We start from the raw sequence: 20,553 nt of genomic DNA, 5'->3' as shown, positions 1-20,553 counted from the left end.
GAAAGAGTATACGGTTAAGCTAGAAAGCCTGCTTATTTCCTTCTACAGAGTGGAATATACTGTCCTGTTTTTGAAGGAAATCAAATATATGTAATTTATCTGCTGCAGTCTTCATCATCTTTATTTTACAGAAAGTCTACAGATTACTGAGTTGCCTTTGGATAAAATGTTGCACAGTAGATTGCTGTCAGGACAAATTCTCTAAGAGTCTCCTCAATTTTTATGTTGCTGGCATAAGGCTACAGTGACAGAAATGAGTTGGAGCCTTTCTTGCTATTAGTTAGCGTCTATAAAGTAATGTCATGTCAATTCTTCTCCTGCCTATGAAATACTCCTACAGCAGCGACACCTAAGGTGCAAGCCAGGCCAGACCCAGCCCAAAATATATTAGCACTGTTTTAAGCATCTTGTGATGCGTGATGACATCTCCCATGAAAAAAGGAGGGTAGACCACCATCACTCTTTTTTGTGAACAACCTGTCACTGGAAAATCAGTATCAATCTTTCTTCCCCTTGTCCTATCAACTAGCACCCAAGGAAAGAAAAATCGGTCTACAGGAACACATTACCTGGAGATCAGCGGGAGGTAATACAACATGAGGATGAATTTCCATTCCCCAAACCAGTATCCAGTGGCAGACTTCAGTACAGTCATGCACGTATTTAAATAGACAGTTCTGCCACGTCACTAGGATTTAAGAAATTGGCCCAGGATGATTTCTGTACAAGCACGTGATTTTGTTTCTCAAATTAAAATGCAGGAATCTCAAAGGCAGCTATCACATCTCAGATAGTCTCATCTGTCCCTTCTCCTCTCCTCTCATTCTTGGTCAGTTTTAAGGTCGGAAAATCTGAAATAAATCCCACTGAACACCTGTCTAGGAGAGCTTAATCTTCCACTGGTGCAGGAAAGGCTAAGAATGCATACATGACATCACTACTGCATTTCTGTCTTTTTTTTCTCCTCAATTTTTCCTTGTTCTCCCCTTTGTGAAATGCTGTTACACATTTTTGCCTAAAGATAATCTACTATCAAATCCACAATTAAACTCAGGCTTTGGGAAATAATTGAAAGACCAAAGTGTATAGGTAAACTGATAGAAATTAGATACAAACAATCCACCGTCACGTAATAAAACATTGATACTGCAGTGATAAATCTCTCCAAACTCCATGCACAAGTATATATATAGTTCGCCAAGAATTAAGGTAAGTTTTAAATGTAAAAGCAAGGATACATTTTCATTAAGTTCAAGAGATTTTAATTTGTTCACTCATGTTCTCTAGAGCTTAGACTCCTAAATACCTAACTTTCTTTCTAGTAATGAAACTAGGGTATTTTGACAAAAGGTTCCCACTCTATTCTGAAACTATTAGAACAGCAGGAAGTGGAATTACTCAAGAGACAGTTTTGATGTTTTTATTCGACATAGATTGTTCATCACTATTTACTGTGGCAGAAAGTGTTACAAAATAAAAGGGAGGATTACCTGTTAAAAATATTCTCTGTCAGGAACCAGAAAAATAAACTTCAGGAACTCAGAGGTCAGAGGGGAAATGTAAGAAATGCATGATTTTATGACGGGTGTTCTTTTACAAAAGTACAATGCTATTCATGTGTAGTCCATAATTCTTAATTCCAGACTAAACTCTACAGTGCCACTGCCCATCTTTCTACACAGTTTGAGGGTTTCACTTTTTTTTAAATGAAAATTTAAATTTTCTGATTTCAGAGCATGCTTGTATTCATCTAATATGTGTTTTTGGCCTGCCCTTCAAAGCACTCACAATTTGCAATTACTCAGATGTGTGACAGATGTACGCTCTATTTCATTATACACACTGTTAGTGAAAATACTGAAGACAATCAAGAGTGTGTGTGCCCCGGGGGAAACCATGGGAAATGGCCTTCCTGGTTGACAGCAAATAACTGATAACAGAGCTTCAAACACGTTTTTCAACAAGTTGCACAACCACCTCACCCTGCATTTCTCTAGGCCATACTTTCTTTCTGCACAGAGGACTGGACTCAACGTCCTTCTCAAGTCAAAAGAAGATTATCTGTGCTGCTTTCCGCTTCCCTTATTGCCTAACCTCCAGCCCACTGTCTTGTCAAGGGAAGAAATCAGATTATCAAGAGCAAACAATGGTAAATCAATTCTGTGATTATTTTCAGTGACAAGAAAATAACAATACAGATAACATGCACTTCATGAATTTGCAATATGATGTGGAGCGGTGCATCAGAGAAGTGATGACGAAGCCCTGGGCAGACTGGCTGATCACAGGCTGAAGCTCTCCAGCCTGGAAAGGCAATGTCCAGAACCTTAGTCTTCATCCCAGACAGTTTTTGCTTCACAAACTTTACCTTAAAGTGCATCATATACAAAACTCCGCTTCTGCCCTTACCCTGGTAATTGTTTTTCCCCTCAACTGTTTGCTAGCAATGCCACCAGCTGCCATGCAGGTCTCTTGCAGACCATGATGCTGGCTGGGACCACGCTGCGCTCCCATCTGTGACCCTGCATCCACCCACAACCCTCCAATCGTGTCATCAGAAAACACATCGACAAACCCAGTGACCCCCCGCATCACTCAGAATAAGGCTCAAGGTGCTGTTGTCCTACCAGGCACAGTTAATACAGGCGGGAGCTACTGATGACAGATAAGTCACTTTCAACTGGACAGATTTATACACAGGACTGCGTCGCAAAACACTGCTTGTAAAACATCACCATCTAACTCAACCAGTCCGTGACTTCCCCACGTTTACTAGCATAAATGTATCCATTGTAAACTCCAGGTTATCACATTGCCTCTAGCCTGTAAATCATAAGGGGATTCTAATATGTACCTCCTGAAAACAGCAATTCTGTGCAAAAGCATTCTGCAACTCAAATTACAATGAATGCATCTGTTAATTTAGCCAATCTGCAGTTTCATTAACTACCTACAAAACAGGGAATATGGACTGTTGGGTGACTATGTTATAAGCAAAAAAAATGGTAACGCTGATGCTTTTTTGATGGCACATCTCATTATAAATAGGTTAACATGAAATAATTCAGAAGAAGCAACAGAAATGTATATGGCCATTACTGTGTTACAGATTGATAATACACAAGGTAATACAGCTAAAGGATGCCTGCTTTAAATACTTTTGTAGATGCAATGTAAACTGGCAATACCAAAATTCACCCTTTTCATCTTGCTTAGGCATGGAACACTTATTAAATTAGTCACTAACCTATTACAAATTATGTTTGTAATCACAGTTCTGCCTATATTTTATATAAGATTTTACTGGAACTATCACTGCATTTAGACACACTCAGGAAGCTTAGATACCAGATTGTTATCATTATGAGAACAAAAATTGTAAGTTTTTTATCTGCATCTCAGTCTAAAACCAGTCTTGTCTGCAATAACTCTATAGCTCCAGAGAAAGAGTCAGAAACTTGCAACAAAGGAGACAGGAATTTTAAATCGCTTCAGTCCAGCACTGCCTGCATTCTACTTTTTCACTGTCAATTCATACATCAACTTTTCAACTGAAATAGATTATATTTAACACCAACCACCTTAGCAAAGTCCACATGGTGTGAATTTACAACCCGGTTAAAGAAGGAAAGAAATAGATCATACGTGGTCTGACCGTAGAGCAAATTGAAAGAAATATTCTATTGAGATGCCCAATGAGGCCGTCCACCCCGTGACCCCAGGTGAGTCAGGCAGAGGGCACTTCTCCAAAGCAGAGGAGTACTTCCCCATTACTGCATTAATGGGTTTGTTGCTGTTTTCCTGTACATAAAACTACAAATTATTCTCCAAGATTATTCACTGCTCTGTGTCACAGCATTTCTGTATTGTGATGGGGAGCTACAGGGCTGCGATGGACTCACTGTCTCATTAATGGGGGGGAGATAGGGTCAAATCCCCCAAATGAATCATAGTTAAGAAGTAGCAGAGGCAGGAGAAATAAGGCAAGACACATTACACTGTTGCATCTTCTCCTTCCTTTTGGAAAGTAACTACTTTTTTTAAACCATGTTGGCTGTGTATTTCCAGGACCAGTTTTTAAACCAGAGTCTCATTACATCCGTCTGGTCTTTTATACATGTCTATTTACTTTATCAATCACTTCTGAAGCAGCCTTCAAAGACACCCGCTTAAAACAGGCTTTCCATACACTAATTAAACCTTAACAATCCCTTGTAATGAGCAACACATTTTTCCCCCCAAAATGTAAATGTCTAAGGTGGCTGCTCATGTCAGCACTGAAGGGAGAGGTCATTGCTGAAGGATCCTCCATCACAAACATCAGAGAACAGTAAAGTCACTGAAGAGCATCCGAAGCAGAAGCAATTTTCTCACTGTCTTGACACCTTCTAGTAAATTAGTCACTTGTCGAGGAAAATGACAGCTATATAGCAACAGAAAAGCTTGTAAAGCTCTTCATTTACTGTTAGAAATGTTGTCAAGCAACAGTAACATCCGCATCTTGTTTTACTCTTGAGTTCCCTATCTCAGGGGCTTTTTGCAAATCATGTCTTAATAAAGTTTAAATAACAGCTATGTTTCTTAGTTCTAAACCCTACTTCTCTCATATCTGCATGATTGTTTTCTCATATACAAAATTAAATGCTATTGTAATTAGTGTAATATCATTCTAAGATAAAGTTGTGAAAACTGCATCTTCAGAGAGCTGTCATCTCTCTGTCTATTCAGTTTATTATTCAAAGAAAAATTCTGATATCTTCTGCATGTTACACAGGAAGTTTATGTGCAATTCAGTTTAAACTCTCATGGAACAAAACCTGTAAACATCTATCTCAGAATCTAGCCTAGAGAAAGAATGGAGCGTGAAAGTCATTTCAGACTTAATTTTCCCTCAGCACAGTCATTGTTCTAAATAGGTACACATAAACAGACACTTTCTTTCTTTAGAAATAATTTATAGGAATTTAATGTCCTTATATAATTGGCTAGATACGACAGTCACTGAAAACCGAAATCCTCTTATTTACATGACAGTTAGTATATAGACAGTAAAAGAAAAAAAAAGCTAAGAAACGACGCTGTAAGGAACAACAAGATTGATTATCTTCAGTGGTAAAAGGGTAATTGCTGTTACACGGAAAAAGAAAACGGGCAAACTCATACAAATACTCTTTGGAGAAAAAAAAATCACTTAGTGGCTAAAGATGCTGACACATTATGGAAGCCAATTACTGTGTGGAGTGGTGGTGATACCTCAAATGCAAACTCATTTGCAGGATGCCTAAATATTGCAGGAAAACATCTATCTGTAACATCTGGTGTTCTTCCACCGATGGCATAGATTCCCCTTAAAAAATCCACAGGCTCACAGAATCATACAATGTAATTTAGAACAGATGGGACTGCTGAAGATCCAACGACTGCTCTAAGAGGGACTGACCTCAGATTTAGAAAAGGCTGCTCAAGACCTCATTCAGCTGAGTTTTCAGTGTTTTCAAGGAATCTACAGTCTCTCCACAGGCAGTCTGGGAATGTCCCTCAGTACAGCCTAGGACCGTTATCTTCCATTACTTCTCTGTGCACCTCTGGGAAGAGTGTGGCTCCATCTCTCCGTCAACCCCATTCCCATCAGACACTTCTCCAGGCTGAACAAGCCCAAGTCCCCAGTTTCACCTTGCACGACATTTCAAAAATATCTCCAAAGACCCTTTTCATGGTGAAGAATGAGAGTATCATAATTCCTCCAGTGTCTACAAGCTGAAGTGACCCTGCATGGCACACAAGCAAATACCACCCTCGGCTAAATGGCTGCTTCCCTGACAATATGGTGACACAGCACCTCTTCAGACATGCTAGCTGCTCTTAAAATGTTCAAGCAGCAGCAAGGCAAGGTACTAACAGCAGCTTTATGAAAGTTTCCCTTACTAAGCACACCTATAGAAAAGACACAGCATCACCAAAAATCCAGTAGCTTGTTTCTCAAAAGCAATGCAGTCAGAGTTAGCAGCTTGGTTGCGGCTACTTCTTCCATAGAGATCACTCGTCTTGCTCAGAGGAAATATCTTGAAAATTTCTTCCATGGGTTTCATCTGCAAACTCATTTTCCTGAAACCCTACACATCCTCAGTAATATCTAGCATATTGGTTCTATCACTACTTGTAATTATGAAAACCAAAGCTGTTACAAAAAAAATCCCAGTTAATTACAAAATAAATGTGGCATTGAAATTTCTTTGCTTAGAAGATTATGACATTCTTCTTCTTCCATGATTACACCAGAACAGCACACAGCCTAGAGAACTGTTGGAGGACTCTCCACACAGTAAAAATAAGCGTGATGCTCCTCTACCATACTTCAAATTCTGTCAGAGTAAGATTAATACAACGTTCCTGCACCTTTCAAAGCATAAAGATTACCATCCCTTCAAACCAAGATTGAGGAATACATTTTAGGACACCTCAATTTACAGACGTCTTTTTGAAAACCTCATGGAAAGGTCTGTGGTCAAAACCTAGTTAAATATATTTACTCTTTTGAGTTTTAGTTTAAAACACATTTCTTCTTTCAGATACAGCCCACATACTGTCAGGGCTTTTCTTTCTTTTCCTTTGTTTCCAGATTATATAAGCAACTCACTTCATCTTTAAAGAATAGTTTCTACCTTTGTGAAGGAGTAAATTATTATGTCAAGTTTCTTCAGTTAGCATACCTGTATAGTTACTTCTTTTCAATAAAAATAACCTTTTCTTAAAGGTTTCATTAGATTTCCTAGGAGACTGGTAACAGCCAAGCCCCCATATACAGGAACCACTACAGACTCTGATCACATACTCTGAACTGTGAAACTCTTCTCAACGCTTCTGTTGAGACAATGGAATTACTGTATTTTCCAAGCACTTATTCACGTCAAGGGCAGGAGCCCAAAGCCTTGACCCACAGTGAATTTCTCCAGTAGTCTTAATGAAAATCAGGCCTCAGGCAAATTACTAGTAAAATTTAAAATCATGAGGAAATTACTCTTTCCACTTTTAGCACGGAGAATGGATTACTTCATAAAGGCCTAGAGATAGACAGATAGTTCTTTTGAAGCCCACGTGCTTCATCTTTAGGCAGAAGAGCAGGCTACCGTAAAGATACTTGAACACCAAGCAAAAATCCCCTCCTGTACTCCAAGCATACTGCCATGTTACTGGTACTTCAATATCCACCACAGCAGCAAAACTGTACAATGGATCCACTTTCCAAAACACTTCCAGTGCTTCACTCAGTTTCCAAATTAGCTACTGCAAAAGAGTAAAGACCCTACTTAAATGCCACACTCCAACACCTTCAATATCCAGAGGCTGCGTGGAGAAAGCTTACCCCTTGACTGCAAACCGTGTCCACACGCCTCATGATGCCCTGGCAGACCCTTTCTCACTGAATCTGGCACCAGCACGCAGTGACTCCAGTGGTGGGTCTTCCACCTGTGAGGGGAAAAGGTTAACAATTGAGCGGTCAAAATTGGAAAACAGTTAACACGTCAAAAACCTTCAGACAAAAACCTCTGTTACAAATGATGGTATACTGTGGAGACTTAAAGGGTCAAAAAGTTGTTGAAATAAGCATTGTGAACTGAAATTGAGACACAAGGTTCACCTTCTGGAAAGCCACATCATCCTTCAAGGGGGCCTCCCTTTCTCATTTTTGAAGGGCATGGCTCAAAGTTACATAAAATAGACAAGAAACCTTCAGCCGGCTATGAAATCAGACTCCACTCCTGCAAGCCTGTTCTCACAAAACTGACGCTGCTCCCAAACTGCTTCCTATGCCAGTGAAGAACATGAGAAGGCAGCTCTCCCCAGCACCACAGAACGGAGCCAGGCAGAGCTGAGCGCGTGACTCCAACTTTGGTACCACCCTGTGCTCCCCACTCTGCTTCGAGACCACGTCCTATAGGATGAGCGGGCTGGAGATTTATATGCAAAGATATAATGTGTTTCTGTTTACTAATATTGTCTAACAGATGGGTCACAGAATTCTAATGAAGAGGGGTGAGTAATTGCCCTATTGTACTACTTGTCTAATCAGAATTTGTTTAAGTGCATATTATTCACTGGAGTGAGAGCATCATGGGAAAAGACAAGAGTTTCTGCAATAAGCACACAACCACTAAGGCAGCTGAGTGTTTGTGGTTCCAAAATATCCAACATTGATTTTTAGATACGTTGAGGGGAGAGTTCCCAGGAATAGCTTCCTTAAATGCATCACAAATCATGAGGTTATCATTTCTAGGAGCCGTGTCTATTGGTGTTTGTTTTGATGATGTCAGATCTACTGAAATCTCCAATTCAAACTTTACTTTTACATGCTTTACAAGGTACTTTATTTGTTTATAACTCTGCATTTTCCAGTATTATGTCATTTTCTGGTGAAAATTGTTCAGGCAAATCGCACAAGAGTAATTTCTGGAGTAGTGGACACCCACTAGCAAGAGACTGATTCCAAGTTAGAACTTTTTACCTATACACTGGACAGATGGGAATATCTTCACACTCTCTTTCCTCATACAAGGTGTCCGGGCATGCCTGTCCCCCATTGGCAGCATCTTGAACAATAATCCTATACCGGGACTGCTTAATTGCAGTGGCATTGCCTGTAAAATAAAGAAAAAAATGCCTTCCAGACACAGTTGGCACCTCGAGTTTGTGATCCAGCTCTCTTGGTTAAAAACATGCTTCATGTTTTGCTTATATTTTGAAACTATGAGAACTCACACAAGCCAAAGAAGGGAAGGAATGCTATTTTGGGTCAAAAGCTACCACTACTTGCTTTTAAGCTACCAGTAGTTCAGCAGAAAAGCACCTGGAAGGTCAATAAATGAACAGGTTACAAAATGCATCAAAAATATGACTATTTAAAAGAACATCAAATCAGACAAGAAAATAAGTATGAGCCAACACTTAAACACCAAACAGAATTAAAAAAAGAATAAAAGCTAAAAAAAACCAAGCCGTCATAATGGAAGGTTTCATCTCTGAAAACACATTCTGGTGGTCTCAGACTGCTAGTAGTAACCATCTTTATAGGTGTAGAAATTATAGACCATAACTTCCTGAGAAGAAAACCGTTGTGACCAACACAGGCTAACCCTCTGCTTAACTTGAGTCAATGCAAGAGCAATCCATCTAGAAACACGGTTCAGAAAATCTACACTACTGAATGTAGAATGAAAAGCAAGGATTAGATTTCTCTGTATATCTCTGTAGCTAAAACAAACACAATCCTTGGCTGCCTAAGTGGTAAGTACCAACTGAGAGATGGTTTAACTGCTGCGTATGGCATTAGCATTTCTTCAGGTACTATGTTGACGCTTCAAAATCAGATGCAGAAAGATGAAAAGGGATCTCAGTAGAACCCCATAAAGGATTCCAGACCAGACAACCATTTTTTAATAGTGGACCTCATCAAATTTGTCCAAGAGAGGAAAGCAGTGCATAAATCAGCCCACTTACAGGTATTACTTTTCCAGCTCAAGGCCAAAGCTCTAGTAGCAAGATTACAGTACATTAGAATAAAAGGAAAATTTAGGAAAAGTCACACCATGAGCACAAAGAACAAGTACAGGTCCAGTAAAAATAGCTGGCTTCAAAAAAAACTCCATAAGTTACATAAGCCTTCACTCACACGCGTGGAATCATTGTGAGAACACAGCAAAGGACTTTGGATGTGGCAGGAGGTCGCTCACCCCAGTTGCCACCCTGAAGCAGGATAAGTGCTCCCAGGGCAATCCCCCTCCTGCTTCTGTAACAGCCACCACGGCAGGCAGCTCAGCAGCTTCTGACAGTCTGCCTTCAGATTCCCAATTCAGCACTTGCAGAGCCTCACAAAGAGCATTTACTTTCATTCGTTTTGCAGTCCACTATATCTACAGAGGTGCCCAAGCCAATACTGAAGTCTTTACTTCCCATTCTGCCTTTGTGCCACTAATTTTTCCTTCACAAGAAACATTGAGAAATTTCTGAATTATTTCAGTATCATTTAATACATTGTCTATTGTGTCTGCTACCTCTCTGAGCTCTGCACCATCCACTAATGTCATTATTCCAGCACGCAAGCTGTTCAGACAAGTATCACATAGAATTGGGGCAAGAAGTTTTCTCTAGGACTTCCCTTGGCTCACACTCCAGTTTGACCATGAACAGAGGACATCTATCAAACAACTGATCAGAAGCAGTTTTGCAGAGAAGGACACAGCAGTGGTTAGCTCAGTCAGTTGGAGCGTGGTGCTGGTAACACCAAGGTCATGGGTTCGATTCCCGTTAGGTCCCCATGTGTTGCCTGATCTAGTTGAGAGGCGTCCCTGCCCACGACAGGGAGGTTGGATTAAATGATCTCTAAGGTCCCTTCCAGCCTAGGCCATTCTATGATTCTATGTTGATCATGAGGCAGAGAAGTGCCGTTGCAGCAAAGAACGGTCACTGCATCCTGGGCTGCATTAGGAAGAGCATCACCAGCAGGCTGAGGGAACTGATCCTTGCCCTCTACTCAGAACTGGTGTGACAACTGTGTGCCATGTCCCGTTCTGGGCTCCACAGGAGAAGGAGGACGTGGACACACTGGAGTGAGTCAAGTGAACAGCCACAAAGACTATTTAGGCACTGGAGCATCTGACAAACAAGAAGAGACCAGGAAAGCTGGGACTCTTCAGCCTGGAGAGGAGAAAGCTCAGGGGATCATATCACTGTGTATCAATACTTGATGGCAGGCAGTAAAGGAGACAGACTTTTTTTTGCAGTGATATCTATTGTGAGATTTTTTAAACAGCTGAGTAACCATTTAACAGTGATTTAATTCAAGTCAATGCTCCCCTGCTTCCTGATAAAAGTTTAATGGATCAAAAATCTACCACTTCCCTTAATTAGAGTGGCTACGCTGTCAAAAAAAAAAAGATTAAATTTATTGGGCACGATTTGTTGTCAATATATCTATACCAGCCAGTTTATTTGAATCTGATTCACGAACTATTTACACCTTGAGTAATAAAGTGTTCTTGTGTTTTTCTACGTAACAAAGTTAGGATGAATAATCTACAATTTCCTTGGGTTTTTTCTCTTTTTGCGGGAGGTAGGAGGTTCATTGGGTTGGGTTGCCTTGTCTTGGTATTACTGAGTTTTAGTTAGTTCCCGAGGACTTAGCAATTTCTCACCTAGGAGATAATCACTAGATGTTCTGGCATTACGTTATTACTTCCTTCTCAATTTGCAGAGCCCTAGTGTCACAGGATGAAATACTTATTGTTTAGTCCATTCCTCTCGTGGCTACAGACAGAAAACAGCAGCAGCAATTGCATATTCCCCATGTTATGTTCCCCCCATTTCTCAGAAAGCAATGGACATAGCTTTCACTCAGTTTCCCCTTCTAATCCACTTAATTCTTGTTATCCAATATCCTCCTATAGCTTCATTTGCACTCCCAGTATCTTGTTGCTAATTTTTGTGAATCAATTTGACAATCAAAAAGGAAACAAGGTTCCGAACAACTCTGATGATGAAGAAAGATTAAAAAAAGGCTTCCCGAGCTGTGTTTGATGTTTTCTCTTCATGGTCTGAAGCTTGAACATACAAGTCTCATACAGACCTTGCTCCCCTGTGTTACTGGCTTGCTATTATAATAGTTTTGGGATACTAAGTAGAGGTCATAGGGTTTCAGCCCTTTGTACAATCTTTCTTGGTAGTTTCCAGGTCTTCTACACTCCTGTCTTGCAGAGAACATGTTCCCAAGAGGTGCAGCTACAAATTCTCTCAGTTTGTTGATGTCTGCCTTTTTTAAAAATGTCTTGCTGATATTGCCATCCTTTCCTTTTCCTAAGAATCGTGAACTCTATCACTTTGTGATGATTTTCATTCAAATTATCTACTACCGTTAGAATTTTAGCCATTTCCTTCCTATTAATCAGTACCAAATCTAAATGAGCTTCCCACAGTAATTTTCTCCACCTCAAGAAACTAAATTATCCTCAACATCTATTGCATATTACTCAAACCCCATTTTCAAAATTGAATTTCCTCATTGGCTTTTTCTACAGCATTCCTTACAAATGTTAATGAACATAATTTTTATATCTCATTTAAAACTGCTAGAGCCTGATTTTCCAGAGTATTAGCATTATGTAGGACTGTCATTTTAAAGTCGAACTTCAGCTGATTTCAAGGATGGCGACAACTACTTCCCCTCCAGAAAAAAGTCAAGCTTCAGAAGTTAAGATGGTCTTCAGATCCTCTGTCCTATGACTTTGCAACTCAGATGACACTGGGAATTTTGGGAGAGCCTTACCTCTTCTTCCACTCCCACCTCCCTGTCCCAGCACGCTCCAGTCTCCTCTCCTTACACACGGCCATAAGACTCCTCCTATCAATCCACTCTTCACATTCCTCCCTTACTCTTGCATCCTTCCTTTCTCTGCATTCGATGCCAAGGGCTTCCTCGGTACCCTGCCCAGGGCTTGAAAGGTGCATGACCATTCTCAGGCAAGGGACAAAATCCTTGTTCCCTCCTGTGAAGTGTGCTACTTCTGGTGTGGCTTTTACAAGAAACGTTCAGCTTCATACTCCTTGCTTGTGACCAGACAGAAAGGCAGAGGCTGGTCAGCACACGGCTTTTAGCACACAAATAATAAGGACAGATTCTCCTAAATTTCAGTTACCAAAATCAGAGTTGTCTCCAGTATTTTTGTGCAAGTAAGAGCTTTTAAAGGAGTAAGTGTTTCACCTTGAGTGCTTGTGTATTAGAACTGGAAGTGGCCGATCTTTGACAGAAACTGTCTGACACAAGGTAGAGGTCATTGGAATTTCTTATTGTGGCATCCCACGCATTTTATCTCCTCTTACCCCATCTCATTTCAAATCTGATTTAAGGCATGGTGAAATAAATAGGACAGTTACTACCTAATATTTCATGTAAACTTGTTTGGAGAATTAAGTGATGGTGAAACTTCTAACCTTCTCCCTGGACATCCAATGCCCAGAAGAGGAGAGGTACTTATAGATATCATCTACTTTGAAGAGGAAAATGAAAAATATTATTTATTGCCAGCTGTTTGCTTTTTTTAATCTCCCCATTTTAAATCTATGCTGACAGACCAGAGAACACATCACCCACACTGAAAGTAGTTACCTCCCCAGGACACCTTCACCACCCGACACGGAGGTGACAGAGGAAAATCTACATGCTGCTCACTCAAACCATTTCATATTCTGAAACGTCCCTATTGATTCTTTGATTCTTGTTTCGATTCATCCTCAAAGACCCATTAAAACCGATATATTATAGACGACTGCGGTAGACAGTTGTCACCTTCAAGTATGTGAAATGGCAGAGAATCAATAACTTGCAACAACCTCCCTGTTCCTTCCTCACCAACAGGTGTTTGGATTCAATTGCTCTTTTTTCGTGAATTATGTTTTCCGTCCATCTGTTATGGCCCTAAGTTCACCGCTGTCTACGCTTGTGAGGTATGAGACAATCCTTCACCAGAAGACAGCCCGTTGTCTGATGACATTTTTGTCAACTATTTTATTGTTGGTAAAGTTGGATGCATTTTCTCAGATAAACTGCAAACAGCTTAACTGGTAAAGTTTTGTGTAAAGCTGATTTAGTGACTGCATGTTTGCCTAAGCTCTGATCTTATGTAGTAAATTTTAAATCTGTCAGGTAATACCTGTTCCTGCTTGATCTGTTTAGTAATTCACCCTATTCATCTGTATATTGTAATCATTAAACACAACTTTTATAAAAAAAAAAAAAAAGAAAAAACTAAACCCCTAACAACTCGTATATGTATAGAGGTTTTGCAATTTCATTATGATGCTGAGGTTTTAATTGTGTAATGCAAATTTAAAAAAAAATAAAAGTATTACAATGCAGACACATCAATAACAGATCAGGTAAGAAGCAAACTCCCCCATCTAAGAAGTTTTAATTTAGAATTATATTAAAATGATAGCATTGCCAAGGAGGTTAAATAATTAATTCCTTCTCATTTTAATTGTAGACTATTATTTAATAAACAAAGTAATTTACCAGGTAATTTATTCTACTTCTTCATAGGCAGCTCATTTAAAATCTAAAAATAAATTGCTAATTAAAACAGGATTCACTGTTTTAGAAAGCAACTCATTTTCCTGTAAAATCTAACGAGAAGTATGCTAGAGCATCCACTGAGAATCTTTGAAGTGCAAGGAAGCCACCAACAATAATGGAATATTCTAATAACCAAGAAGGGTTTAATCTGAACAATTAATGAAACACACAGATTTGTCACAAAACCCAACACTAGATCATTATAATGAAACTTTGCTAAACACTCAGTCTAAAAGTTAACCAACTGGATCAAAGAAATGAAAAACCACGAGGCACAGAAGTTACTTGCTCAACCCTGTACGTACATCTGGGTTGATCCGAGAGAAATAAATTTCATATAACGTAGCAAATCCAGATACAGGCACATAACATTGGGACCTTGGACTTCTCACTTTGAAGGCAGAAGCCCAGAAGGAATTTATTCCAGGTAACGAGAACTTTCATCTCCAAATCTGCTCATGAGGATCCCAACCCCTGCAACGCCATCTGTGTCAACAACACCCCAAGTCCAAAAAACTCATTCAGATGAATGCCCTAGAAATTATTAGTCTGATGCAAACTACACCTACCACATGTTTCTCGGCCAATTCTTGAATTTTTCCCAAAATTTTGATCGCCTCTTAATGTCTTACCAGGCTGACACGCTGTTGGGCAGCGAGTCCACTCACTGAAAGGCGTCACAAGGCAGTCCTTCTTGCAGAGGAGGAGACACGGCCGCACAGCCTCTGGCTTGATGGACTCTGGACATCTGCCGATCCAAACGCAAAGATAAAAAATAATTAAAGAGTAAAACTACGGGGAAATGTTCTACACCTAAGACTCCCACAAAAGGTCTATGAGAGTACTGTCACCACTCCTCGTCAGAGCAAGCCTCATTTTTCTTCTCCTTTGCTCTCATGTTAACCCAACTGAATTTAGTACACTTTAAATATTAAAAATAACAATAATTTAAAAAAAACAGTGAAGCTTGGCTTGACGACTACAGGCTAAATGCAACTCTATGATGCCTAAAGCATGAAGCTCACTGAAGCAAAACAGATATGTTTATTACTGAAGAAAGGAAATAGGTATGTTTATAAAGTAGTCCTGTCTTAACACAACGTGCCACTGCCTTAAAAATACTTGCAACTGTGTGTAAGGACTGACAGGACGTTCCTCCAGTTTCAAAATGTAGGAAACACAAAAATAGCTTAAAGTGATATTTGACTGAGGCCTCGATTGTTATTTTAAATAGTTGTACAGCACAGCATAGTAAGATGGGCTCCATTTGTGGTCTTTTTCTATTCATTTTTTAACTCCTAAATGATAAATGTCATGCATTTTCTAACAGAACTTTCGGATATAGTTCATATATGAAAACTTGTAGGGTGGAAAAGGGACAATTTCCTGGGATCAGGCAGGTGTTGCATATCAAATGGGGAAACAAAAAGGGAATTACTCTTTTTTAATTTTTGTTTCCAGTAGAAAGATGACTCAATAATACTTAGTAATGCATGTTACCCAAAACGATCCCATTTGGAAGAGGACTATGCTGCTAAACCCTAATAAGAAAGAAAATAAGTCTTAGAGTCACGATTTTGTTACTGAGATAGCAATAAGAGGTATACTGAGAGGTATACTGAGATAGCAATAAGAGGAATAGTTTTTTAAAAAAATAAATACAAAGAGATTTGTCTTCTCATTAAGCATGATTAACTTAGAGGCAGTTTTCTGTTGATTTACAGAAGATGTTGAAATATTTTTTGGCAAAAAAAATTGAGCTTTATTTGCCTTTATGTCCCTTGCACCTTCTTTGGATACAGTGTAATCTTTCTCCATGTTATCAGGAAAAACGCAGAATACAAAAAAACACAGCACGCCAACATGCACAACTTATTTATTTCCACAACATATCCCATTAGTGGAGCCATATTAATGGTAGACTTTGAGCACAGCAGTTCTAAATCCAACATTACTTTGGGTCAGTTTTCATCAACTCGAACACAAAACACGATGCAGTCGGTGCCCGCAGCGAGGGGGCTGCCCTCCCGCCCTGCACCACACCAGTCCGGACCCTCCCGGGCAGTAACAAGATAATATTTAATCCTGAACCATAGAGGTTCTACCCCTTCACTTAGAATCATCTTCCTAAAGACTTCTGGAGGTCTAAAGTTTTTGTTTTTAAGACGATTATCACTGTAAGAACAATACCCAGCGCAGCAGTGAAATAAACTATTCCAGTAAGAAGCTCTTTTAAGGACTCAGCACTCTTTTTTGATCCAGCCACTTGCGTTACAAGAGGAACGCCGCGGCACTGAAGCTATCGCACCAAAGCCAAGGAGAGTCCCTTTCTGAAGTCTGCAGTACACAAATCTCTCCTTTTTGCATAAAGGAGACAGACTCTGAAACTCTGTTTTCCCTTCACATACTTCACTCAATTATTTGCTTACCCGCTTCGGTTCCATTTCCCCTTACACCATCTCAGAACTGGAGAGGGACAACTATTTTAGACATATATAGCTCTATAAACAATACGTTTCATTATGTCAAGTTACAGCATATCAATGGGTTCTAGACATAAATGAATACTAGATTTCTTTCCTCTTATTTAATTAAGCTCATTAACCTCAGAAATTTTAATTAACTTTACTGAAATCAGCACAGGCTGTTTATAGGAACAGGATTGTTTTGAGAGCTACAACAAGAAATGAAACTCGGTTGTAAGTCTCCAGACTCATTAACAATGAAAAAAATAATTAGCAATGTCTTGATTTTTTATATTAGGGAAAACATCTGTGCTACTTATCTTCCTCATTTAGTAAAGCAAAGCAAAATTCAGAATATTTGTACAGCAGAATAGTTAATTTTGCCATGTTGGTATCACATTATAGAAGCTATGTAAATCAATTGAATGATACAAATCACACACATGGTCCTGCCTTACTGTGGCATAATACAGTGCAAACTTTATGTATTTTTTCTGTTGTATTAGAGCATCGTTAATAACGTATTGATGAAAGTCATATTTAGATGTACTTTGTATTTTCCTCACACCTGTTCTTCAGCAAAAATATTTGCAGGAAAATGTAAATTAGAATAACAGAGTAGCTACAACAACAAAAAAATGTATACCATTAAAAACACACATTTTGCTTGGATTTACACTGAAAATTAAAATGGGCTACCTATTTATTTTTGTTATATGTTAGTATCTTTTTCATAGTACTGATGGGAGTAGTAGCTGGAGAAGTAGTCCTGAAACAAAATTATTTTTAACGCTGCAGATTCCACGCAGTCTGAAAACACCTTCCTACGGCACGCACTGTCACTACAAACAAATCACTGATAACTTCTTTTTAAATACCTTTTAGGTGTGACCTGGCCAGAATTGCTCTTCATGCAGAAGACTTTCCTCGTCTGTACGCCCACTCCGCAAGTGGCTTCTCCGCTCCAATTCACGGTTGCGTTGAACGCAGTGACCAGCGTGTCTTCAGAGCAAGAGCTCCAGGGAGAAGTCTCCCAGAAGAAATGCACGCACGGGTGATCATTACAGGCACGGTGCTCCTGCAGGGCTCGGTCAGGGGGACAGGCTTTTCCACCTGGGAAGAGTCAAGACAACATCACTTTTTTTTTTACCTTATGGCATGTGGCAAAAGGAAGGCAAGGAAAATCAAATGAAAATGTTAGGTTTGCTTAATATTTTCATTTTTTTCCTCCCCACTTGTAAATACATAAATAAATAAATAAAGCTGTTGACCTTTACGGCTGCAATAACAACCTTCTAAAATATTGTTTCCCCATTAAACTAGCCTTGCATAAAATTGTATTCCAACGCATAATGGAAACAGAAATAAGCAAAGTATATTTCTGAGTTACCTTATTGATACTCCTACACACAGCCAAGTTAATTCCATTTAAGCGCCAGTATCACTCAGCAAACACGCAATTAAGTTCAAAGACAAATTAAGCACTATTTTTATGTTCATTCTCCTTGTTAATTTCCCAAGGATGAACATCTCTTTCCAATATTCGGACTCTATTCACGCATTGCCTTAAAGAGCTGAGCTGTAGAGGGTGCTGAATCATACTGATGGAGGAACGTATCAAATGATATCCACATCTGCAAATCAAGATGAGGGAGAACTTGAAAGATAGGGTTTGAGTATGAAGCCTTCACATTTCTCAAACAGCGTCCTTCAAATTGTTGTCCGAAGGTTTTTGCTAAGATTCTGCACTTTGTCAACAACTGGTAATAAATCCACAAAGTACAGGACTTTGAACAGCTTCCCCAGAAGTTTTAACATTCTGGACAGCAGTCTGAATTTATCCCATAAAAGCAGCAGATGTTCAGAGCTCAAAAGCTAAGGAGTAATGCAGTGAAATTTAACAGTAAGCATTGTCATTTCAAGAAGAAAGAAGTAAAAATGACTGAAATCAAAGCCATTCTCTTCCAGGAGGAAGAATCTGGCAACCTGTGACACAGCCAAAGTGCAGAAGGCTTTGAAAGAATTGAAGTGTTGGGGCCAGACACAAGGTTCACAGCACCTTTACGCCCTCTTAAAATCAACAGGAGATGAAGGCACAGTGCTCCTCGAAGGGATGCCTATCACCTCACAGGACTGAGCCTTCCCGAACAAGGTATGACCCCAAACGACCATGATGAATAGCACAGAGAAAAGGAAGAGAAGAGAAATTTCTTAGCACACTGATTTGGATAATCATGTCACATTACCATTCATTTTTCTATGAAAATGGACTGGTTCCACATAGTGTTCAGTCTCACAAATGTATAGGGTGAGGAACAGAAAATGCCCCAGGTAACTTGTTTCCTGAAGATTTGACTTGGCAGGAAAATGAAGCCCAGTTATTGTCTCGTGTGTTTGAGCAGATGTTAAAAAAATAAAATAAAAAAAGTTGCAGCAAGCGAATGGCAAAATGCCTGGTCCATTAGAAAAGAAGAAAAAGAAAAAGATCTAACTCAAATTTTGAGCTTCCCTGGGGAAAAATTAAGGTGTTTTTTTCAAGAATAACCATGGCAAGGAAGCTCTTCTGAACAAGTGAGAGGAATAATGAGGCAGTTTTAACTTAATAGAAATACCACATGGTCCAAGCATCATAGCATTCAGCCCTCAAAACTTCAAGCAGGAGACACTGTTTATAAAAAGCACAAGAGCCTCTCCAGTTTCTGCAGTTCATTGACAACTTTCATACAATGAAAGCAGCTGTGGCATGCTGTCACTGCCTCGCCATTCTAGCAGCCTTTTACAGACTTTTTACGAACCTGATCAGCTCCTCTAACTCATCTGAAACTTGCTGGGACTGTCTGCCTCCACATCTCCTGGGAGAGCAATAAAACACCCAGGGTGGAAGCAGATCAGGTCTGGGAACACCTAGAGAAACTGAAGGTGCACAAGTCCATGGGATCTGATGACATACATCCACTGGTCCTGAAGGAACTGGTGGCTGAAGTTGCTAGGCCACTGGCGATCATATTTGAGAAGTCATGGCAGTCTGGTGAAGTTCCCGCATATTGGAAAAAGGGAAACATAACCCCCATTTTCAAAAAGGGAAGCAAAGAAAACCCAGGGAACTACAGATGAGCCAGCCTCACCTCTGTGCCAGGTAAAATCATGGAGCAGATCCTCCTGGTAACAGTACTAAAGCACATGAGGAAGAACGAGGTGATCAGTGACAGCCAACATGGCTTCACTAAGGGCAAAATGTGCCTGACTAATTTGGTGGCCTTCTGCGACAAACTTACAGCTCTGGTTGATATGGGAAGAGCAATTGACGTAATCTGCCTGGACTTGTGCAAGGCATTTGACACCGTCCCACATGATATCCTTGTCATGGAGAGACATGGACTTGATGGATGGACCACTTGGTGGATAAGGAACTGGCTAGAGGGTCGCACTCAAAAAGTTGTGGTCAATGGCTCAATGTCCACATGGAGACCAGTGACAAGTGATGTTCCTCCAGGGTCTGTTCAGGGTTCAGTGCTGGTCAACATTTTTGTCAGCGACATGGACAACAGCATCGAGCGCACCCTCAGCAAGTTTGCTGACAACACCAAGCTGTGTGGTGCTGTGGACTCACTTGAGGGAAGAGATGCCATCCAGAGGGACCTTGACAGGCTTGAGAAACGAGCCAGCGCAAACTGCATGAGCTTCAACAAGTCAAAATGCAAGGTCCTGCACCCGGGTCGGGCTAATCCCAGGCACAAATACAAACTGGGCACAGAGTGGGTTGACAGTAGCCCTGAAGAGAAGGATTTCAGGGTGTTGATAGACGAGAAGTTCAACATGAGCCAGCAGTGCACTCATGCAGCCCAGAAGGCCAACCGCATCCTGGGATGTATCAAGAAGAGTGTGGCCAGCAGATCAAGAGAGGTGATTCTCCCCCTTTACTCTGCTCTTGTGAGACCCCACCTTGAATACTGCGTCCAGTTCTGG

General features: G+C 40.1%; 1 protein-coding gene across 1 annotated transcript in view; it reads right to left on the bottom strand.

Annotated features, from left to right (window-relative positions):
- Nucleotides 1-20,553, bottom strand: part of LOC104279156 (thrombospondin type-1 domain-containing protein 7B-like) — a gene marked incomplete at both ends in the record, with an annotated part of 128,780 nt that overhangs the window by 45,374 nt on the left and 62,853 nt on the right. The window contains 4 exon segments of the mRNA XM_009876345.1: nt 7,364-7,467; nt 8,504-8,636; nt 14,755-14,870; nt 17,466-17,700. Coding sequence (XP_009874647.1) covers nt 7,364-7,467; nt 8,504-8,636; nt 14,755-14,870; nt 17,466-17,700 — 588 coding nt within the window.

Source organism: Apaloderma vittatum, unplaced genomic scaffold (genome assembly GCF_000703405.1).
Source record: "Apaloderma vittatum isolate BGI_N311 unplaced genomic scaffold, ASM70340v1 scaffold7779, whole genome shotgun sequence".
Taxonomy (NCBI): domain Eukaryota; kingdom Metazoa; phylum Chordata; class Aves; order Trogoniformes; family Trogonidae; genus Apaloderma; species Apaloderma vittatum.
Note: the sequence above shows the minus strand (reverse complement) of the source record. Positions and strands in the feature narration are given on the sequence as shown.